A 25,000-nucleotide genomic window follows, 5' to 3' on the forward strand; every position below is an offset into this window, starting at 1 on the left:
AGCAGCAAGAGGAGCAGGAGCAGGAGCAGGAGCAGGAGCAGCAAGAGGAGCAGGAGCAGCAAGAGGAGCAGGAACAGCAAGAGGAGCAGGAGCAGCAAGAGGAGCAGGAACAGCAAGAGGAGCAGGAGCAGCAAGAGGAGCAGGAGCAGGAGCAGCAAGAGGAGCAGGAGCAGGAGCAGCAAGAGGAGCAGGAGCAGGAGCAGCAAGAGGAGCAGGAGCAGGAGCAGCAAGAGGAGCAGGAGCAGGAGCAGCAAGAGGAGCAGGAGCAGGAGCAGCAAGAGGAGCAGGAGCAGCAAGAGGAGCAGGAGCAGCAAGAGGAGCAGGAGCAGGAGCAGCAAGAGGAGCAGGAGCAGGAGCAGCAAGAGGAGCAGGAGCAGGAGCAGCAAGAGGAGCAGGAGCAGGAGCAGCAAGAGGAGCAGGAGCAGGAGCAGCAAGAGGAGCAGGAGCAGGAGCAGCAAGAGGAGGAAGAGGAGGAGGAGGAGGAAGAAGGGCGAGAAGGAGAAAGGAAAAAAATCAAGACGGAGATGTAAAGGGGAAAACAAAGAAAAGAAAAACACAAGAAAACGCATACATGATCACGACGTTAAGCTTCTTTCGTCGGCCATTTCCTCACCAAAATGGCTTGGTGGAGCATGCTGTCCTCATACACGAAGGTCGGGATGTCGGTCTCCACGAGTTCCTCTATGCTGTCGAAAGGTAACCGGAGTTTGGGCAGGATCAGCATGGCCTTGAGGTTCGAGCGGTACACGGAGCCGATGATGAGGGCGGAGAGGAGCCACAGACCTCCGATAAACCTCCCGGAGTTTCCCTTTGGCATCCACGGGATTGCTTCAAGGGAGTGAGAAGGAGAGAAGCAAAATCATGGACGGTCTAGAAGATGATGTTTGGTCACGCTCGAAAGAACGAGCGTGACCAAACATCTTCCTCTAATTAGCTAATCTAATAATCTAATATACTGGAGAAGAGGAGTATGGAGGAGGACACTGTAGTGATAGAGGAGGATCGTATGAGTATTCAAGTGGGAGTGGTAGAAAGGGTGGGGTATGTTGGAGGGTATAGGAGAAAAGGGGGTGGAAGGATATCTGCAAATACTTTAAATGCAGAAGGACAAGGAGAAAAGGGGGTGGAAGGATATCTGCAAATACTTTAAATGCAGAAGGACTAGGAGAAAAGGGGGTGGAAGGATATCTGCAAATACTTTAAATGCAGAAGGACTAGGAGAAAAGGGGGTGGAAGGATATCTGCAAATACTTTAAATGCAGAAGGACTAGGAACAAAGGGTTTGGGTGGGGGGGGAGTGGAGTGTTCCCTTGGGTCATCTCTAGGAAGTTTTGGATGTCTTCAAGGGTTCCTGGGGGGAGGGGGGGAAGTTGGATGAAGAGGACTGAGAAACAAAGGTTTGGAGCGAGGTGTTTTTGTCACGCTCGCTATTTCGAAATAGGCCAATGTATTATCTCGTTTCGGTATCTTACGGTAGCAATTCCAACGACAAAAAAAACTAGAACAATGATGATCTATCTTCAAACACCTGTACACGACCTACACTGGGCTAGAAGAGCGCCGAGAGTCCAATAGAAAACACTCCACACGCTCTTTGCTTTTTCCTTTCCTGTCCGTTCAGTTTCGTCGTCGGATTCTCCTCTGAAAGGCCTGCTAAAAGTCGACATATTTGAACAGACATCAGGAAGACAATATATACAGTTACTATTATCATCATTTATCACAATAATTATCATTATTAACAGTAACTTTTCACGATCACTATCATTATCATCATTATTATTATTCACAGTCATTATCATCATTATCATTATTATTCATCACAATCATTATTATTCATCACAATCACTATCATCATCATTATCATAATACCCTTATCACTATCATTATCATCATTATCATTATCATAATTATCATAATACCCTTATCACTATCATTATCATAATACCCTTATCACTATCATTATCATAATACCCTTATCACTATCATTATCATAATACCCTTATCACTATCATTATCATAATACCCTTATCACCATCATTATCATAATTATCATAATACCCTTATCACTATCATTATCATAATACCCTTATCACTATCATTATCATAATTATCATAATACCCTTATCACTGTCGTTCTTATTACAACATCCAGCTTTCACAAGTACCTCTACTTAAAGCTGAATATTTACCTGAACTGGAAGAGTTGGATCAAGAAAGTGCAGCCGAACACCAAAGCCATAGTCGTTAACAACAAAAGCCACATCTGGTAATAATTAGCATAACTAGTTTATCACATTTGTCAATATACAACAAAAAGCTTATTGTACACCTGTATTTTCTTTCCTGTCGTTAAACATACCTAATTAGTATATCACATTTGTCAATATAGAACAAAAAGCTTATGGTACACTTGCATTTTATTTCCTGCCGTTAAACATACCCGATTAGAATATCACATTTGTCAATATACAACAAAAAGCTTATTGTAAATCTGTATTTCATTTCCTGTCGTTAAATATACCCAATTAGTATATCACACTTGTCAATATACAACAAAAAGCTTATGGTACACCTGTATTTTATTTCCTGTCGTTAAACCTACCCAATTAGAATATCACATTTGTCAACATACAACAAAAAGCTTATTGTACACCTGTATTTTATTTCCTGTCGTTAAACATACCCAATTACAATATCACATTTGTCAATATAGAACAAAAAGCTTATTGTATACCTGTATTTTATTTCCTGTCGATAAATATACCCAGTTAGAATATCACACTTGTCAACATACAACAAAAAGCTTATGGTACACTTGCATTTTATTTGCTGCCATTAAACATACCCAATTATTATACCACACTTGTCCATATACAACAAAAAGCTTATGGTACACCTGTATTTCATTTCCTGTCGTCAAACCTACCCGAGTTCGAAAACGGGTGAAAATCACTGAAATGGCGTGTCGAGAAAGGATTCGTCCGCACACTTACCTCATATTTATACGGCTTCACGAATCCCAGCATATCCGCTTCGTACACAGGCCGTTTATAACCCACCACCTGTTGGTCCACGTACAGAGGCACGCTGAAGTCAACTGCTCGAACTCGGAGGCTATCCATTGACAAGACGACAGCTGTCATATCCGCCTCCTAGAAGATAATTCTTGTTGATTCTGTCCTCATCGCAATAGTATACTGAAAGGGAGCTACTCCATGCAACAAGGCAAAGCATGGTAGAAGACAAAATTCCCAAACCATCACAAAATTCCCAAACCATGACAAAATTCCAAACCATGACAAAATTCCAAACCATGACTGCAGTCTTACCCCTCGCGTTAGGAGCCCCATCAAGCCAGTCCAGGTCCCGTTGGGGAGCTGCGACCCAAACACGCGGTCCTTAGCGATGACATATTCGTAGCTGGCAATATGGCAACAAGTTAATAAACTGATGATAATGTGACAAAATTACCTCATAAAAATACAGCATTCATAGATTTCTGATAACTGTAGAGCTAAGAGAAATATTTGAAGAGATTTAATAAGCTGATGATGTGATAAAATTACCTCATAAAAATACAGCATTCACAGATTTCTGATAACTGTAGAGCTAAGAGAAATATTTGAAGAGATTTAATAAGCTGATGATGTGACAAAATTACCTCATAAAAATACAGCATTCATAGATTTCTGATAAGTGTAGAGCCAAGAGAAATATTTGAAGAGATTTAATAAGCTGATGATGTGACAAAATTACCTCATAAAAATACAACATTCATAGATTTCTGATAACTGTAGAGCCAAGAGAAATATTTGAAGAGATTTAATAAACTGATGATAATGTGACAAAATTACCTCATAAAAATACAGCATTCATAGATTTCTGATAAGTGTAGAGCCAAGAGAAATATTTGAAGGGATTTAATAAGCTGCTGATGTGACAAAATTACCTCATAAAAATACAACATTCATAGATTTCTGATAACTGTAGAGCTAAGAGAAATATTTGAAGAGATTTAATAAGCTGATGATGTGACAAAATTACCTCATAAAAATACAGCATTCATAGATTTCTGATAACTGTAGAGCCAAGAGAAATATTTGAAGAGATTTAATAAACTGATGATGTGACAAAATTACCTCAAAAAATACAACATTCATAGATTTCTGATAACTGTAGAGCCAAGAGAAATATTTGAAGAGATTTAATAAGCTGATGATGTGACAAAATTACCTCATAAAAATACAGCATTCACAGCTTTCTGATAACTGCAGAGCCAAGAGAAATATTTGAAGAGATTTAAACAAGCTGCTGATGTGACAAAATTACCTCATAAAAATACAGCATTCATAGATTTCTGATAACTGTAGAGCTAAGGGAAACACCAGGAGAGATTCTCACCAGATATTCAGATGTTTGGCAAGTATTTCCATCATATTTATCGCAGTACCAAGGGCTTTACGGGGTGTCTCGTCAGATATGTAAGTGACATATGGACCCCACTGAGGAAAAATCAAAAAGAACATTGATAAACTTCATACATTTATATATATACACATATGGGAGAGGAGAGGGGGATGGGGGGGAAGAAGGGAGGGGGATGAGGAGGTGAGGGGAAGGGGAGGGAAGGAAGGGAGAGGAGGAGGTGAGGGGAAGGGGAGGGAAGGAAGGGAGAGGAGGAGGGGAGGGAAGGAAAGGAGATAGAGAGGGGGAGAAGAGAGGAGGGGAGGGAAGGAAGGGAGAGAGAGAGGGGGAGAAGAGAGGAGGGGAGGGAAGGAAGGGAGAGGGGGATAGGAGGAGGGGAGGGAAGGAAGGGAGAGGGGGATAGGAGGAGGGGAGGGAAGGAAGGGAGAGGGGGAGAGGAGGAGGGAAGGGAAGGAAGGGAGAGGGGGAGAGGAGGAGGGGAGGGAAGGAAGGGAGAGGGGGAGAGGAGGAGGGGAGAGGGGAGAGAGAGAGAGAGAGATCAATGTACTCACGATAAAGCGAAATCATGATCACATTCTTCACTGTAATTAGAAAAGCATAAAAGTCTGAAACACTGTCAGGCTTGAGAACGTTCTACTGTCATCATCTAAATAAGACTGCTCGACATTCACGCCAAAAATAGCTGCTTTCTCTCAGCCTCTTGCCAACACCTTATCCTTCAAATTACCTTCTCGATGCCGACTTTGAGGCACGGTGTCTCCTCTGCAATGAAACCCATGATCCGCCTTGAACTGTACCGTCGAGTCTTACTTGAACATGAAGAATAACGCCATCGGGGAAGGCTGCACCTCCATTTATATAAAAACCTATTTATATATCCCAGGTACGGAATGACAGAAGGCTTATCAAATGTTGTTCAAAGGGCACATTTGAGCTCGCTAATCCCGCATGTCACTTTGGACAAATGCGAAAAGGTTATCCGATGAGCTTCCAGACTCAAGGTCTCTTGCAAACTTTCAAAGGTTGAAGCTCAATCTGCCACAAAGGCCCAGACACAAGCAAAACGAAAAAATGGTTATCGGCTGCAAACATGGATACGTGCCAGCGCCCGCCCCCCCCCCCACACACACACTTCAAGAATAATCTATGTTATTCTCCGTGGATTTTGCCCCCGGCGTTTGCAGAATTGGATGCCGTTAGACACTTGTTTTCCTTCTAAAATTGATTAAGAGCAGGTTTACTAACAGTGTGGGCAATGAAAGTAAAATCCGTTATACATCAGTTGAGCAATAACATAAAAATGTATATATTTTTCTTAGACCAATGAAATGAAAAGATAGGTCTCTGGTCAGCAAATTTTCGAAATTTAGGTTTATACTCTTGAAAATGTGCAACCGTTTTTTTCTAAGCGTTACGAGCTTATAGATTTTATTTCACCCATACTATTAGTTGGCAAATATTAATGATCCGTGATGTGGTATTCAATATCTTTTAAACCGAGTAAAAATTCCCGTTTCCGTCTACATCCTAAAATGAAGTGAAATAGGCAAACGCAATTCGTATACGGTGGCATAAGTATGTGGTTGTTCTCTACCTCTTCAGATCAGGTCAAATAACAGGCAAACATTGATGCAACATTTATTACGTTATTATTCAATACACATACAATTGTGCTCTAAAAATTGTTGGCATTTCCAGAAGTTACCAAACCCATGTATATCCTTAACAAAAGATTTATTTCCTACAAAGTTACAGGTAGGTGGACAGGAACTAACAATAATTATAAATTCAACTTTTTTGCACTTTAGTAAAACTTACCTATGGCACCTAGCTGGTATGTTTTTCATGTGTGCTGTTATATATGACCGTTGTTAATATGTTATCAATTACATGCTTAATCGATTATTTATTATGCTAAATTAGCCATATCAATGTTATTCCTACCACGTTATAATTAAACTGTATTACGAGCCACATTCGTTATTTAAGGTGTCCCATCCATATGTACGTATTTTCACGTTTGTGCATAATCACAAAAAATCAACCTGTACGTTTAGTTTGCATCTAATCTTCAACCGGTACAACACCTCATAAGGATAAAGAAAAGTCCGATATGCGAAGCTGAGCCTCGCCCAGGGTTATGAGGGGAGCCCGGCCTGTGATGACTAACGTCGACTATCAACGTATGCTAATGTAATTATTAACTATAATTATTAACTATAATAATCAAATATAATTATAAACTATAATAATCAACTATAATTATTAACTATAATAATCAACTATAATTATTAGATATTAACTACAACAATTAACTATAAGGTAGTGCTGACGCGACAGAGCTTAGTCCTTACCCATCACAGTGCCCAGAAACAGCGGTAACCTCCAGGTGACAATTGCAACCGCCGACACCTCGGATGAGAGGCTGTACTATCAGATGTATCACTGTACTATCCCGGAGGTTACAGCAGCACAGTGCAGTATTCATTCCAAAAGTCATCAAATGTAGGTACGAGGGTCAAGCTACGTCAATCTAGGTCAAGCTAGGTTACGTGAGATTCAAGCACTGGCGAGGGAGGGTGGGCTGGAGTCTGAGTGACCTCGATCCGCCTTTCCTCTTCTGCAGACGTTGGCGCTGAAGTGCTTGAGAGGAACCGCCAGCTCCAGGAGGAACACGAGCACCGAAAAGACCACTCCTGCGGGGGAGGAGGAGAGATTCCGGATGAAAAAATGTATATGCAAACATACATGCATATACATTCATGCATATATGCATATACATTCATGCATATATGCATATACATTCATGCATATATGCATATACATTCATGCATATATGCATATACATTCATGCATATATGCATATACATTCATGCATATATGCATATACATTCATGCATATATGCATATACATTCATGCATATATACATATGCATTCATGCATATATGTATATACATACATGTATATATATTCATACATGCATGTATATTCATACATCCATATATATACATAAAAATACATACTCGTACATATGATACATGTACATACATAAATACATACATACATACATATACATACATATACAGACACATACATATACACATCATACACTCATGCAAATACATTTCCCAATATAGGAAAAGATAACCAAAGCCTCACCCCCGAAGTACACACAGAAGACGCCGTAGAAGTCCTCCAGCTCGAAGGGTCTCAGGCTTTTCGAGGGCGACACCAAGCCCGGCTGAACACACTTGGTGTAATTCGACAAGCCATGGAGGTACATGCGGTTCAGGATGCCAGATTCCTTCATCCTATAGAGTCTGGAAAGGATTGTTATTGATTTTCCTTTGGTGAACATGTGTGTGTTATCGTATTTCTTTAGACGTGCGCATAGTCAGACGTGCGCATAGTCAGACGTGCGCATAGTCAGACGTGCGCATAGTCAGACGTGCGCATAGTCAGACGTGCGCATAGTCAGACGTGCGCATAGTCAGACGTACGCATAGTCAGACGTGTGCAAAGACAAAGTCAGACATACACAGAAATAAATCTAGTCTACATCTAAGATTTTATTTTTGTCCCACCGTTTCTTGAACATCGTTACCTCGTCGCCGTAGTTCAAATAACTGACTTTTAAATTGTTTTCAAACTCCGTTTAATTTTAGAAAAAAAAAAACATGGCAATTCACCCCAGGCTCTAGATTACTCCGACTCTCTGGAGGATAAGATAATAGTGGTACTGAAGGCACCAAATCACTGTTATAAATATATAGTATTGTATATCATTTTTAAAACCACAAGACATATATAAAATAAGTATTAAGTGTCTACTTATTAAAAATAAAATGGACTTGGCTTATCGGCATACTCACACACACACACATAAACAAACAAACAAACAAACACACACAAAATGCTTTTAACGAAAAAAATAGTTTAATCAGTACCTCAAATTAAAACATCACATGCTTCATGATGCTAAGGATCCCTCTCATTTCTAATACACACACATACTCCAGTTGAAAAGAAAACATCCCTAGAGGTCATGCTCCTACAGAACTCATCGAGAGAATCCCTCTTGCCAGCATCAAGTCCTTACAGAGGGTTCACTTTCTTGACGAGCGGCGATCCTTTGGGAAACGCAAGGCAGAGGCTCGTGGTGAAGATTGTCCCCTTGGCCATGTACAAAGGGCATGTCCCCCGCTGCAATACGAGACAGGTTGGGATTAGGCTGCTTGTTGGTTGTCAGGTTCTCCCTAAAGCATATGGAAAGATTAGGCTGCTTGTCCTTGACTGACGTGTGGTTAACAGGTTCTCCCTAAAGCACATGGGAAGTATTTGCAGTGGTTAGGAGCTGGAAAATATATTCAATATGAGATGTGGTGGTGGTGGGGAGGGGCATGTGTGGATATGTGAAATGCATGTACTTGTATGTATGTGTACGCGTTCATGTATTAAGCGTCTGTCTGTCTGTCTGTCTGTCTGTCTGTCTGTCTGTCTGTCTGTCTGTCTGTCTGTCTGTCTGTCTGTCTGTCTGTCTGTCTGTCTGTCTGTCTGTCTGTCTGCCTGCCTGCCTGCCTGCCTGCCTGCCTGCCTGCCTGCCTGCCTGCCTGCCTGCCTGCCTGCCTGCCCCCCCATGTGCATGTGCATATACATGTATTTTATGTGTGCGTGTGTATCCAAGGTGTGCTTGTATAAATGACTAAACCTGGACTGGTTTGAAATTACTTTTCATTTCAAATGAGTACGTCACTCATCCTGGCAACCAATCATCTCCGAACGTCTACAAAACTACACACAAAAACCAATCAACATTTGGGCCAAGAGTCTGATATTCAACCCCGAAAAAAAACTCCTACCGTGCCGTAGATATGATGGATGATGGACTCAAAAGCTTTCTTCCCGAAGAACGCAGCGTAAGCGCCCTCGGACACCTCGTCCACCATCGTCAACACATCCCTGCGCACAAGGGCCTGCTTCCTCAGTTTGTAGAGGGACGTCCCCGGTGCCGCGGTCTGCAATTCGAGAAACCGGCGATTAATCCTGGGGAACGTTAAGAGGCGTCAAAACAATCGTCGGCAGAAGTATGTACGTTTTGCTTCCGAATTCTGCTTTACCGGTTTCTCCTGACATATTTACTGACATAAACACAAATATATGATTAAACGAACAATGTCATCGTGGGAAATAAAGTGAGCAACATGTAGCAACTGCATTTTGAGCATAACAACACGAACATCTGCTTTTATAAGTCTGGTTGAGAAGACAGCTGGATTATTTCTTCGGTCGTAGGTGCAATTTTTGTTCTTTCTTTCTTTTTTGCATCGTGTATAAATTATGATCATGTATGCCTTGATACCTCATACGGAAATTCACCTGTAAATATAGATTTTCTTAACTTCGATGGAAAAAATAGAACTCTATGCAATATGTAGGCCAACTTAAAAGCAATAAATGTGCACAATTTTCAACCGATTGCACGCAGACATGCAATGGGGGGTTTTAACATTCGTTATATTTGAATGTATTAATACTGTGTATTTTAGACAAAGTTTTCAGATACAAAGCGAATAAAAAGATGATCTTGCCTGTACCGTTCAACATCTTTTACATAAATAAACTTTTGCCAAAAATGAAACAAGAGAAATACACATTATCTTTCCAATGGTACAGGCAATTTTTTTCATTTGCTACGGAAACCAAATCTTTGCCAATGTTGATCCTGGACAGATTTTGAACTTGTGTTTCAATTGGTTTAGGCTGACCCCCCCCCCCCCCCCCCCGGAGGAAGGAACCCCAGTCAAGAAAGTGAAAAAATAGATCTTCCTTCTAAACGCGCCATCTCGGTTAACTAAATCTACGAAGATGGAGCAAAGATCTGGTTTACTACAGATATACTAGACGTGTTTTCAGGCGACGTACATACCATGATGGCCTGATGAATCATGCTGTCCTGGTACACGTAGGTCGGGATGCCGGTTTCCACGAGCTCCTCCATGCTATCAAACGGCAGGCGCAGTTTGGGCAGAATCAGCATGGCCTTGAGGTTCGAGCGGTACACTGAGCCGATGATGAGAGCGGAGAGGAGCCACAGACCTCGGATGAACCTCACCGAGTTTCCTTTACACTCCGACGGGACCGCTGAAGGAGGGAAGAGGGAAATCCAGGAGATTAACTGATTGTCGGGTTCCATTCGTCCCTTTTTTTCTTTCAAAGGAACGGCTCTATAGCAATGTTAGATTACGAAAGATTAACCGATTGTCGGGTTCCATTTGTTCCTCTTTTCTTTCAAAGGAACGACTCTATAGCAATATTATATTACGAAAGATAACGTGAATAGCAAGGAACCTACACTGGGCGAGGAGAGCGCCGAGAATCCACATGTAGGAAGCCCACATGCTCTTCACCGTTTCCTTTTCAGTCATTTCCTTGTCATCAGCAGGTTTTCCACGGAGCATCCTGATTAAAAGGGGGTTTGCGAATCAGGCAAGTCTAGAGACTTAATTATCATGATGAATACCATTGTTATTACCTCATTTTTTTAACGTTTGTGTTTCAGCAGCACCACCATGAAGGGTTTTGCTTTATACAATGCCCAGCGCCAAATACCCACCTGATCTGAAACAGCTGGATCGTGAAAGTGCAGCCGAACACCAGCACCACAGTTGCCAACAGCGAAAACCACAGCTGGCGATAAAACGCTGTCGTCAATAAAAGTCACAGAACAAAGACATTGATCCTTAAGTATGCCAGATTGAACAAAATACAAGTTATCCAGCTGTTCACCGAAAAAAAATCTTTACCTCGTATGAATAAGGTTTCACGAATCCTAGCATATCGGCTTCGAAGACGGGTCGTTTGTAGCCCACCGCCTGTTGGTCTACGTAGAGGGGGACGCTGAAGTCAACCGCTCGATCTCGCAGGTAGTCTACCGATAGGACTACAGCCGTCATATCCACCTCCTGGAAAGTTAATTATTACTGGAGATCTTAATCGTTAATTATGGTATACCTTTTTTTTTTTTTTTACTCATTTCATATTTACAACGCTTTGTCATGTTTAAATAAAAATTATATAGCAATATATGAAGAAATATTTTCCCTAATGTATGACAGCCTCACCCTTCGTGTAATTAGGCCCATCAAACCTGTCCAGGACCCGTTGGGAAGCTGCGAGCCAAATACGCGGTCTTGAGCTACAACAAACTCGTAACTGTGGATGACAATGTACCTAATATTGTAATGGCTTCATTAATACCAAAATACTATGGAAACACAGTAATACTCATTTTTAGGATAGTAACAACATAAATTCAAAAAATCCTCACCAAGTATTCAGATGTCGCGAGATCATGTCAATGATTTCCACTGCTGTACCAGTGACTTTGTAGTTGGGTGCCTTGCCATAGATGAAGTTTACGTATGGAGCCCACTTTAGAAATGGAAAATGCCATAGCCATAGCACGATTATATATATACATTATACGTGTGTGTGTATATATATACATACACACATACATATATACACATATGCCCACATGTGTGTGTGCGCGTGCGTGCGTGCATGCGTGCGCGGGTGTGTGTGTGTGTGTGTATGTGCGGGTGTGTCTGTGTGTATGTGCGGGTGTGTCTGTGTGTATGTGCGGGTGTGTCTGTGTGTATGTGCGGGTGTGTCTGTGTGTATGTGCGGGTGTGTGTGTCTGTGTGTATGTGCGGGTGTGTGTGTATGTGCGGGTGTGTGTGTGTGTGTGTATGTATCGGGTGTGTGTGTGTGTGTGTATGTATCGGGTGTGTGTGTGTGTGTATGTATGTATCGGGTGTGTGTGTGTGTATGTATGTATCGGGTGTGTGTGTGTGTGTATGTATCGGGTGTGTGTGTATGTGTGTATGTATCGGGTGTGTGTGTGTGTATGTATGTATCTGGTGTGTGTGTGTGTATGTATGTGCGCGTGTGTGTGTGTATGTATGTGCGGGTATGTGTGTGGGTGTGTATGTATGTGCGGGTATGTGTGTGGGTGTGTATGTATGTGCGGGTATGTGTGTGGGTGTGTATGTATGTGCGGGTGTGTGTGTGGGTGTGTATGTATGTGCGGGTGTGTGTGTGTGGGTGTGTATGTATGTGCTGGTGTGTGTGTGTGTGTGTGTGTGTGTGTGTGTGTGTGTGTGTGTGTGTGCGGGTGTGTGTGTGTGTGTGTGTGTGTGTGTGTGTGTGTGTGTGTGTGTGTGCGGGTGTGTGTGTGTGTGCGGGTGTGTGTGTATGTGCGGGTGTGTGTGTGTGTGTGTGTATGTGCGGGTGTGTGTGTGTATGTGCGGGTGTGTGTGTGCGCATGTATGTGCGTGTGTGTGTGTGTGTGTGTGTGTATGTATGTGCGGGTGTGTGTGCGTGTGCGTGTGCGTGTGCGTGTGCGTGTGCGTGTGCGTGTGCGTGTGTTTGTGTGTGTGTGTGTGTGTATTCACAGGGCTTTAGATACAGGTCATGAGATCGATAGCAATCTGTAGCTATCTTTCAGTCAATGTGTAAAACAGTGTTGTTGTGTGGGAATCAGTGTCAAAGGCTTCCATCCAAATTACTTGCTCGATGCCGACTCTGAGGCAAGTCGTTCTATTAAGACTGGCCTCCATCTCCTCGCCCGGAATACAGCCCTATCTCGCTCGGCCCAATCTTGTTCGGCTAAATCTTGATCAGCCCAATCTCTCTCGGCCCAATCTTGCTCAGCCCAATCTCACTCGACAAAATCTTGCTCAGCCCAATCTCTCTCGGCCCAATCTTGCTCAGCCCAATCTCTCTCGGCCCAATCTTGCTCAGCCCAATCTCTCTCGGCCCAATCTTGCTCAGCCCAATCTTGTACAGCCCAATCTTGTACAGCCCAATCTTGTACAGCCCAATCTTGTACAGCCCAATCTCGCTTGAACAGAGTCTAGGGTACAACTCCATCGGGCTAGGCTGCACCTTCGTTTATATAAAGCCCCCTTCAGTCTGACCATTTCCCCATTGCATTTTTAATGGCGCGCCCAATATGGACCATCGACGAGAGAGAACGAAAGATATCCGTACAGGGGATCCTCTGTTTACGACTGTCTCGACTTACGACTTTTCGACGCTAAAAAGCATGTACAGTATTTACAGTTTGTCTTCCAGGTTTTCCTTTAGCCTTAATTATGTTTTCATTTACGTCATAGAAGTGTTTTCTGATGTTTTAGATTATTAATTTAATACATATATACCTACTGCATTAGCCTATGTAAGTGACCGGTGTTTATGTACGTACGTACGTACATGTACTGTATTCAGGTGTGTTCCGACATTCGTCAAAATTCGGGTTACGACGCCATCGTAAGTCGAGGATTCCCTGTAATTGGTGAATCGCATCGCATCTCATAACTGTCAAACGTACAAGTGACTTATTGAACAAGTACTTGTGATTTGCTCCTGTCCAAAGCGCATTTGACTTCGGACCCCGAGCGGGAGATATTCCTTTTTAACTCGATGTCCGAGAAAACTTCGAAAGGTTAAAGCTCAATCTGTCCCGAATGTCCATAAAAAGGCAAACGGAAGGCGGATTATCGGCCGCGTGTGTATATATACATATACATGCATATGCTTACACACACATACACATACATACACAGGCACATTTACATACATATACAAACGTGCACGCACACACACGTGTCTATATATGCATAAGCATACATACATAGGCTACACTATATATATGTATGTATCTGTGTGTATATACATACATATATATGTGTATATGTATGCATATATATATATATATATATATATATATATATATATATATATATATATATATATTATACATATAAATACATCAACAACCAATAATCGCGGAAGGGAGAGAGAACCTTCCCCCCTTCCCTCACTCTAACGCAAGTCAATCACACTACGGATACAAGTCACATCAGGTGCAGACCCTTATTAATCAAATAATTACTGCTCCTCCCCCATCGTCTTTCAACATCGTTAAAGCATCTTAGTAATAAGAACTGAAGTGAAAAGGATTATTATAAAGTTCTTTGCAATCAATATACCTTTATTTCTGTATCATATTGTACGAGTATAAACAGAAGAATAATTTCATAGAAGTAAGACGCGCACACAAACACAAAAATCATGATACAGCGAGTCCCAGAATGGTATATCTATCGCTTGTGATAGACTGGCCTCACCCGACAGATTTTGCCTCAACCCCATATAGGGCGTTGTACAATTAAGTTCCCTTTGGACATCCTACCAAGGTCTATTTAATTACTTTCATCTACAACAGACCCGGGCAAACTACGGCCCGCGGGCTACATCCGGTCCTTTGTGCGTCCCTGTCCGGCTTGCGAGAGGCCGGACAGGGACTAAATATATAATTTATTTAATATATAATTTATCAAATATATAATTTATTAAATATATAATTCATCAAATATATAATTTATCAAATATATAATTTATTAAATATATAATTTATTAAATATATAATTTATTAAATATATAATTTATTAAATATATAATTTATTAAATATATAATTTATCAAATATATAATTTATCAAATATATAATTTATCAAATATATAATTTATCAAATATATAATTTATCAAATATATAATTTATCAAATATATAATTTATCAAATATATAATTTATCAAATATATAATTTATCAAATATATAATTTATCAAATATATAATTTATCAAATATATAATTTATCAAATATATAATTTATCAAATATATAATTTATCAAATATATAATTTATCAAATATATAATTTATCAAATATATAATTTATCAAATATATAATTTATCAAATATATAATTTATCAAATATATAATTTATCAAATATATAATTTATCAAATATATAATTTATCAAATATATAATTTATCAAATATATAATTTATCAAATATATAATTTATCAAATATATAATTTATCAAATATATAATTTATCAAATATATAATTTATCAAATATATAATTTATCAAATATATAATTTATCAAATATATAATTTATCAAATATATAATTTATCAAATATATAATTTATCAAATATATAACTTTTCAAATATATAACTTTTCAAATATATAACTTTTCAAATATATAACTTTTCAAATATATAACTTTTCAAATATATAACTTTTCAAATATATAACTTTTCAAATATATAACTTTTCAAATATATAACTTTTCAAATATATAACTTTTCAAATATATAACTTTTCAAATATATAACTTTTCAAATATATAACTTTTCAAATATATAACTTTTCAAATATATAATTTATCAAATATATGATTTATCAAATATATGATTTATCAAATATATGATTTATCAAATGTATAATTTATCAAATGTATAATTTATCAAATATATAATCTATAATATATAATTGTAATATATAATTTATCAAATATACAAGACACTAAATACGTAATTTAATGCATTTTACAATTGAAGAAAGTTGAGCAGAATTAAGTTCAATTTATCGTTGGTGTGGCCCTCTGACACAATTCAGGTTTCTCATATGGCCCCTTGTAAAAATTAATTGCCCATCCCTGATCTACAACCTCCAAAACGCTGACCTATTTCGTCAAGAAGGGGCTCTTAAGCTCAGCCAACTGGTGTGAAACCAGTAAGTTTATTTCACTAGTAGATACCTGGTTTGACTTAATGAATTCAAGGGTACTCTATGATAAAAAGGTATCACGGAATGCATATGGGGTAAATGAGAGTCAGAAAAATGTCTTGGAGGAGATGATAACTACCATGACACCTTTGAAAGTTTGTGGCCACCGAGGTCTGCTGTCAATTCAAAACGGACTTATCGTATCCTCCAAATCATTGTCCGGTTTGGATATGATTTTAGAGAACTATGAAATTTCATTCTTACAAACTCAATCAAGACAGTTGAACATTTTTTTGCTTCCCTTCGTCAACTAGTAGGTTACTGTGATAATCCGACTCCTATGTCCGTTAAACAACGCATTAGAGTGTATATAAGGTGTAGAGAGAGTGGGCTCATGGGCAGTGGATATAACATAGATACCGAAAATAAAGAAAATGCCCTTGTGAGCACTCCCGGCTGCAGTACAGATCAACAGGTGAATGAACATGACCTAGAACGGGAGCTCTCTCTAACTGCGATGGTATTTTGCTCTTCTGATTATGATGTTGACCTTGCAATGACCTATAATCATGATGATGATGAGATGGATATCACTGCACAAAGTAACTAGGAAACCCATATAGAATCCGAAGACATGTATTTCGCGGGTTATCTGGCAAATAAATTTCCCCAATATGAACTCGGAGTGAAAGATCAGGAAGGACAGGAAGCCAGCTGGATTAGTACAGTGGCCAGGCAAAGTCACAAGCTGACAAAACCAAATGCAGAGTTCATACAAAAAATGAAAATAATGAATGGTTTATTTTGACCGTTTTCATGGACAGACATTGCAGTCTGGAAAGGGCATCATAAATACCCTTTCTAGATGAGGTCATTGCAGCATAAATTAGGTGTCGCACCTATTTCAGAATGCGCATCTTGAATAATAAGATTTATGAATCTTGCATGATCAAAAGGAAAGTCCACAAAATTGTTATTTAGCTTATACATGTATATGTATGTCCATGTTCATGTACTGTCATTATTATTATTATAGCTTATTGTTATTATTGTATGATTTGTCTTGTAATAAATTCGTCAAGAACATTTGGAGTTTAATCATGCCATGTCTTTGTTTATTTTACGTCTGTATTATGCCATATCTAGGCTGCAGCATGAGAATTACAAAACTAAATTCACGTAAAGTATGTGATATAGACCAACAAACAATCGCTGATAATAATCGCCTGTAAAATCTATCCAATATGCAGATCGGTCAACGTGCCGGCATCTAAAATTACTTAAATGTCTGCTCATTTGCTTCCGCTTTCTATTATCTCCCTCCCACCCTATCATGCTCTAATCCCCCCCCCCCCCCCGCTCTCAGCTTCCACCTGGTGACGTCACAGGCCCTAACACCCAAAGCTGCGTAGAACACCGAAGTGACGAGACCTGTACTTACACAGACCTCGCGTCCTACTAACTTCAGGCTAGTGCAGTGGTAACGTGTCGGCATCTCACCATTAGATGACACGTTGATTGAGTCGACACTAATCGGCACAGGCTGGGCTCCCTTCACAGCCCGGGCGAGGCTCAGCTTCGCATATCGGACACATCCGAATCCTTACGACCTTCATCTGATACCCGGCGTTCCCCGTCACTCGAAATGCCAAGCGAGGGAAATCGACGCACTCTTTTGAACGGGATATCCTTCTCCTTTATCTCGGTGGCGAAGACGGCTGGCAACGATGCAATCTCCTTGTGAAGGACGAAGCACAAAAACACTTCTCTCACAAGCTGCAACAAAGAAAGGGCATAAATACACCATAATTTAAAATGGTAGTACACAAAAACATGTAAATCTGATAAAAGTTCGAAACTCCGGATAAACTCACCTTGCTTTAGAAGATTCCAAACACTGCGAAATGCCAACCCTCTTCCCAGCGGTTACAGCTATAAAAAAAAAAAAATAATTAAAAAAATCACATATTATCGAATGTTCACAAATACAAAAAAAAAAAAAAAAAAAAAAAACATAGATATATCTGATATATAAATATGATATATATGATGTACAGATACCATATATATGATGAACAGATACGATATATATGATATACAGATACGATTAATATGATATACAGATACGATATATATGATATACAGATACGATTTATGTGATATACAGATACGATATATATGATATACAGATACGTTATATATGATATACAGATACGTTATATATGATGTACAGATACGATGTATACGATATATGGATATGATGTATACCATATATGATATATATGAGTCATAGATGATATATTAGATATACATAGATTTTATATATATGATATAGACATACAGATACGATATAATATATATATATATTATATATATATATATATATATATATATATATATATATACATACATATGATATACATGATATAAAGATATATATGATGTAATATATAAATACGATATACATATATATGATGTGACATGATATATGATGTGTGATATGATATAATATATATGGTATATGATATAATATATATGGTGTATAATTTATATAATATATATGATATATATTTATATATATCATATACATAATACATACATGATATAATATATATGATATATATTACATACGATAGATATATACTATTACCCATATTACCTATACAGACAACAGGTAACAACGGTTGTCTATACAAGGCAAAATAACTGCATATATATCAAATGATCGAATACAGAAAACGGGGCAAGAAATATGCATATCCGAGGACTGGTGATCTGGAACCATGTACCAGAAAAAAATAGATATATTTCCAGCCAAAAGACGTTTAAAACAAAAGTGAAAGAACATCTACTGAAAAAAAATCAATGACATCAAGGCGCTTAAACATCAAGTAGAGCACGATATTTCAGTTATGATATTAGTGTTCTGTGTAATTTTGCTTCACGAGTATTGTACAATAACTATGTTCATAACATATCACATAATGCAAACACAACATATGTAAATAATATACTTTTGTAATCAATGTAATAAACTGTTTGAATTTGAACAGATGCATACGATAGATAGACACGATTGATGTGTGTGTGTGTGTGTACACACACACACACACACACACACACACACACACACACACACACACACACACATATATATATATATATATATATATATATATATATATATATATATATATATAGAGAGAGAGAGAGAGAGAGAGAGAGAGAGAGAGAGAGAGAGAGAGAGAGATACAGATATATAGATATAAAAAATATAAAAATGTATAGATTGATATGATCAATATAAGATTTAAATGTTATATATATGATCAATATAACTATAACCATGAAACAAGGCTTAATTACCATGGACTTAGAACCATACCCAAACCGGCGAAAGTTTGAAAACAATAAAATAAAAAATTATTTCAAAGGCCAATTCTCCATTAAGTTTTTAAAAATGAAATTAATATGTCTACATGATATAACGAAACCAAAACTCTATTTCCTTGATAAGACGAGAAAAACGGAATACCAAAGATGTGAGCTAACTGCCTACACGCATGCACTGCTCCGAGGCAAGCAGCCAAGTGAAGGGTCCAAGCACGAAGGCCGCAAATATGCTGTATAAACAGAAAGGTAGGATAAAAGGAAACGATTGTTTTTTGTTGTGTTGAAAGAACAGAAAATTGTTGCATCACCTCCATAAGTAATGTCATTTCGATTAACAAAATTCCAGGGAATGGCATTTGAATAATATCCTTATAGAAAGTCAACAATAACCAATACTACATGTTCTGTTATCACTTACTTGAAGAAAACGAGTTTAAATGGCTTACGTAGTTTCTAAAAATAAAAAAGATATTAATTCACTAATTATCTATATTCTACCAATCACAAACCATCCAGTTTCTTCGCCCCATTCAAAAATAATATTTACGCTATGTTTACATGGGAGTGCTTGCCAGATATACAAAAGTGGGGCCCAACAACTGCACTGAAATTCCAGAAATGTACCTTGATTAAATGTGTGCTACTTCTTTCTGATGAGTATGATGGAAGTTGCCATGTTTCAGCCCTATTTTTTTCTGATTGACAAATTTCTTTTTTACCTGACGATGACTGACGTGTGTTCAGGAGCAGCGAATGTGTCTTACGTTTCAGAGAATTACTTTTTTTATGGGAACTCCCCTCCCCATTAAGACTTAACAAACTCAGCTTACTCTTGGCGCATTGTTTGTAAAGCCAGTAGTCCTAGCTGAAGTTGGAAGTGTCTGACCACTCTTTCAGAGGCCTTAAAAATTCTTATAGATGTGTCTACAAAGAGGATATAGACGTCGGTGTCAAAGTAACAGTTTTAGATCATCTCCGTAGGCCTTTAAAACTATAATAAGACTGTAAAACTTGTATTTTGCCAGGTCCAGGTTGGCAAAAATGTAGAGGCCTTGTGTACCATGTTAGCTTTTCCTTGTTTTTTTCTGGGGGATCATGAATTATTTGCCGGACACACTAGTTAAAGCATAGTTGATGTGCTCTACCAATGGCTATCTTATATCACTATCTTATTGTCATGTAGTGAATAAGGAGAGGCAGCTCGTCCATTTTTCTTGCAACTTCAAGAGGCAATCATTGAGCACAAAATATTTTCTTAATACCAAGCAATTTCCGAATATTTCCATACGGTAATTTCTCCGAAATCACCGCAGCATATATATTTAAATTCAAGGGAAAAAATAAATGTAATCTTTTCCTTTTTAGGCTCAAAGCAGGGGTTAACAAGCAGGTTATTAGGTTGAACACGTGTTCTCGTGGGCCCTCTCAATAAGTTCACAATTTTGTGTTTTAATTCAGGGTCTGAAATTGTATAACTGAGGATCTTGATGTAATTTACCATATCAAGATCATACAATGGCTAGCTTAGATCTCCACTTAACAGGAACCTCAGCCAGAAAATCCCACATCCACATTTGCTCGTAGGTAGCAGCCCATATATCACCTTGTGTGCAGCATTCCGCAGCTTCCCCTACTTACAGTTTTGAGGTCGTATTTTTCCTTAGTAAAGAGCTATACATATATTCAAACAAATATTCATAGTCACTGAGGTAGTTATATGGGCTTATGCCCTTCCCCATTGGGAGTGATGACCTAGTATCGCCCACTACCTGTTGCACAAGCCTCCTGTATTTCATACATGAGTTTGTTATCCATAACGTAAGAAAAAAAATGAAAATATTCCGATATTTCGGTACTTTACACTTTTACGCGTAGCACAAGTAATTTCAGTCCAAAATAAACGTTCTATAGCTCATTTTGTAGATGAATGAGAAATCAAGTGCCTGCGAGTGATATTCATTGGCCTAGAGAATGATTATTCTTTCGACCAGTATCATAAGTAAAATCTCATTAGAGAAACATTAAAGGGAAATAATAGATAATTATATCAAATGCAAGTATTCCATACATGATTTATTATCAGTAATGTTGAAAAAAAATATATATATATCGCAATATTTCAGTACTTTACACTTTTTCGTGTACATGTAATTTTAAAAATAAAAGTTTTATAGCTCATTTTGTAGCTGAATAAAAAAATCTAGTGCTTGTTGCATTAAGTTTTTGAATCTTTTTTCCTATGCTGCTTGTAAAAGTGACAAAGATATACACATATATCTAAAAAAAAAAAAAAAAAATGCTGTTCGAAAAGTGGTCTACTCAAAATGTTTATAAACCAAAAACTTTACTAACCAAAAACTAAGTCGTGCTTCATACAAGCACTAGATAAAAGGTTTTATTATTCGAAAACGAAATCAGAATACCTGTGTTACTTTTGAGGGGATTTTAGAGACTTCCGAAAACGATCAATGTAGGCCTACAAACACCACAAATCAGTGTGACCCTACTGTAACAAAGGACGCTTAGTGAGATACTACTACTTGAAACGTATCCATGTTGACAATTGTAGAAAAGGTATGAATGAGACTGGATATCTTCACAATACAAGAGATGTATTTGACCGGTTTCGATTACATTTTCATCAGAAATACATGTATTTCTGATGAAAATGTAATCGAAACCGGTCAAATACATCTCTTGTATTGTGAAGATATCCAGTCTCATTCATACCTTTTCTACATATATACTACTACTTGCTAGAAATTTCCCACATACTTCGGAATGCAGGTAAATGATAAGAGAATTTTGTTATAGGAAGATTATTCTTCTACCTAATTTTGTTAATACCAAAATATGAAAATATATAAAAAAGCCGATATCTTGAAAAGCTACCTTTGTAGTCTTCCCGAGCCCTAGCATACGGAATTCTAGCCCTAAGTAAATATTCTATGGCTCAATTTGTAGCTGAATAAAATATCTAGTGCATGTTGCATTTAGTTTGAGATTTTTTCCTGTACTTCTTGTAGAAATCAGATATATAGTCAAAATCGAAAAAAGTGCTTGCAACAAGTACTAGATATACGATGAATCTGTTCAGAAATCACATCAGAATATCTGTATTTATTTCTGGATTTGATCTAGTCCTTGAAAGTATGTCAATTTTCAAAGTGGAAACTTGTTTTTTCCTCTCTTTTTTACTGTATCTCAAAATCATTTTGGGCGATTTCGAAAACAAATCGACTTCAAGAGATCAAGCAAAGGTCTAAATAAAATGGTGTTTCATCAAAATCCGCATGAAATTCGATAAATCGAAAAAAACAGACGTCTTAAAAATATCTATTATTATAGAACAATAATAAATTGCTAATACTAATGATGGTTGTTGTTGATAATTTTAATAAAAACAACCCTATATTTTTTCTTCGAATACCTCATACCGACAGCAAGGGAAGAAAGCATATATCCAGACAACCAATGTCCGCTAAAATTATAAAACTTATCTAAATTAACATTAACAAAAATACAAAAGTCCACAGGGATAGTCTCAATCCCCAATTAATCAAGTAAAACCTGTTTAACAGGACCGTTGATCTCATGCCTTCATAATACAATGTCAACAATGAAGCATCCAAGAGAACCATAAGTGGAACGAGAACAGAACAGACATCTAGAAAATCTCCCACAGACCCAGATAATATAACTCCTTCCTATATGCAATATAAAATAATGATACAATATAATATAATTTAGCACAATAGCCCATGAAGGCATGACTTCTCAAACATGTATTTGACGCAAGGGCCCCGACGTTATAGTAACTCACTGGCTATCTAATTATCTAAACAACAATATCTATTGAATTAAAGGGAGACCAGTGTTGCTATTGCTATCAAAAAATAGATACAATGACTTCAATAATTTCCTTGCGATGGAACTACAAACGAGTCACAGAAGCTTTGTTCTCATGACGGCTTATGTGCCACCTAGACAAGCCAGTTCCCATACCCAGGCTTAATGAATATTAGGAGAAATACTCCAGCATACATCATCACTGACTGAATGCCCAAAGGCTCTGCCCCCAACACCCACCCAGGAAACACTCTTCATAATGCATGGCAATATGGAGGAAACTAAATACCTTTCTATCTTGAAATAAAATTTTCTTTCGCTTTTGTCTATCAGGCTTTACTGGATTTTTTTTTTTTTTTTTTTTTGTAAATTGCATCCCTTGAGCATTCCAGGCATGAGATGGCGTGCAGTTGAAAAGCTTATAAAAACAAAAAACAAAAAAACTGCCTGGACTTTACAGAAAATAGCAAACAATTTAATATATTAAACAGAGGCTAAGTCGAAAAAACTGATGTTTTTCTGCAGGAAATCCAATTATTTAACTGATTCTAGGTGTTGTTTCTTCTGTGAATGAATTTTTGAGGAGACTGAGCACCATTTCCCAATTGACGATCTTCATTTAATAGTCCCAATAGCAAGGGAAGGCATGAAGTATATCAAGGAAAATATGGGGTAAAACAGGCATAAATAAGAATTGAGGGGGAGAAATGCGCAAAACTAGCACAAAGAAAAAATTAAAATCGGCGGGGGGGGAATAAAAAAAAAAAAAGGGAATCTAACCCACCTTTCGAGAAAATCTACTTAAATTCAAAATTTCCAGACTCCCCAAAAAACGTACTGACCGATAAACTAACCTAACCTAACAATTTAAGTTGCCGTGACAAGGCATGTCTTTCCAGCAATGGCCGAGGGGAGGGTTGATGGGGCGCTTTTGCTCCCCAACACCCCGTGGGAAACATTCTCTTCACCTCCGTATGGACAGCAAGATAAAGCTGCGTAAACAGTGAAAAAAAACATACCTTTATATCTGGAAACGTCAAACTTTCATTCGCTTCTTTCGACTGTCTGGATTGCTTCATTTTTAATAACTTTTCGGCACTTAGGGCTCTTGATGGGCTTAGATATACCGAGATGTTAACTTAAGTCTAAATATTCTTTGTTGCCGCTATATAGTCAAGAATAATCCAGAATCAACACTGGAAACGCAACTTTTCTCACTGGCCTTTTGTCACGGGATGGTTGATAAGCTGTCAAACCTCACGGGGTGTTGGGGATTGAGCCACCTATGAACCCTCCCCTCGGACAGTCACGGCAACTTAGTTCCTTTGATTAGTTTGGATTCATTCTGTGCCACCCATAGAAGGACTTACTATCTCTATACCGATCGTACTGCGTATTGCTACAGCTTTCAGGCCTTTGATCTATCAGATCTATAATTTCTTCCTAACGAGAACTTTATATTGTGTGCACAACCCTAGCAAGAGGCATCCCAAGATCTATATTTACATCTTTGATGGAAGCCTCTTTCGCCAATTTGTCTACATGGTAGTACTTGCGTATACCAACATGAGATGGTATCCATACAAACAATGTTGAAATTGCGCCGTCTTCCATAAGTTATGTTACTCTTAATGCAATTCACAATTCGCTCACCGTCATCTGTTTTAAAGGAACTTTGAGTCACAAAA

The 25,000-nt window shown here is 38.1% G+C and overlaps 1 protein-coding gene and 1 long non-coding RNA gene across 2 annotated transcripts in view; both read right to left on the reverse strand.

Moving 5' to 3' along the window:
- LOC113802986 (uncharacterized) overlaps positions 1-13,050 on the reverse strand; it is a 20,050-nt gene extending 7,000 nt beyond the window's left edge. Inside the window, exons 1-19 of the mRNA XM_070118476.1 lie at positions 13,000-13,050; positions 11,757-11,860; positions 11,551-11,659; positions 11,233-11,391; positions 11,043-11,116; positions 10,782-10,888; positions 10,356-10,570; positions 9,289-9,444; positions 8,529-8,632; positions 7,589-7,749; positions 6,989-7,124; positions 6,783-6,878; positions 5,156-5,339; positions 4,405-4,505; positions 3,333-3,423; positions 2,997-3,155; positions 2,193-2,266; positions 1,544-1,653; positions 614-828 (exon numbers count right to left, since the gene is read on the reverse strand). Of these exons, the coding sequence (XP_069974577.1) occupies positions 614-828; positions 1,544-1,653; positions 2,193-2,266; positions 2,997-3,155; positions 3,333-3,423; positions 4,405-4,505; positions 5,156-5,339; positions 6,783-6,878; positions 6,989-7,124; positions 7,589-7,749; positions 8,529-8,632; positions 9,289-9,444; positions 10,356-10,570; positions 10,782-10,888; positions 11,043-11,116; positions 11,233-11,391; positions 11,551-11,659; positions 11,757-11,860; positions 13,000-13,050 (2,406 nt within the window). The remainder of the gene's footprint in view (positions 1-613; positions 829-1,543; positions 1,654-2,192; positions 2,267-2,996; positions 3,156-3,332; positions 3,424-4,404; positions 4,506-5,155; positions 5,340-6,782; positions 6,879-6,988; positions 7,125-7,588; positions 7,750-8,528; positions 8,633-9,288; positions 9,445-10,355; positions 10,571-10,781; positions 10,889-11,042; positions 11,117-11,232; positions 11,392-11,550; positions 11,660-11,756; positions 11,861-12,999) is intronic.
- A 4,399-nt stretch (positions 13,051-17,449) lies between these two features.
- Positions 17,450-25,000, reverse strand: part of LOC138860635 (uncharacterized) — a 9,578-nt gene continuing 2,027 nt past the window's right edge. The window contains exons 2-3 of the long non-coding RNA XR_011398368.1: positions 17,945-18,002; positions 17,450-17,846 (exon numbers count right to left, since the gene is read on the reverse strand). This is a non-coding gene — a long non-coding RNA (uncharacterized lncRNA). The remainder of the gene's footprint in view (positions 17,847-17,944; positions 18,003-25,000) is intronic.

This window comes from Penaeus vannamei, chromosome 42 (genome assembly GCF_042767895.1).
Source record: "Penaeus vannamei isolate JL-2024 chromosome 42, ASM4276789v1, whole genome shotgun sequence".
In the NCBI taxonomy this organism is placed as follows: Eukaryota; Metazoa; Arthropoda; class Malacostraca; order Decapoda; family Penaeidae; genus Penaeus; species Penaeus vannamei.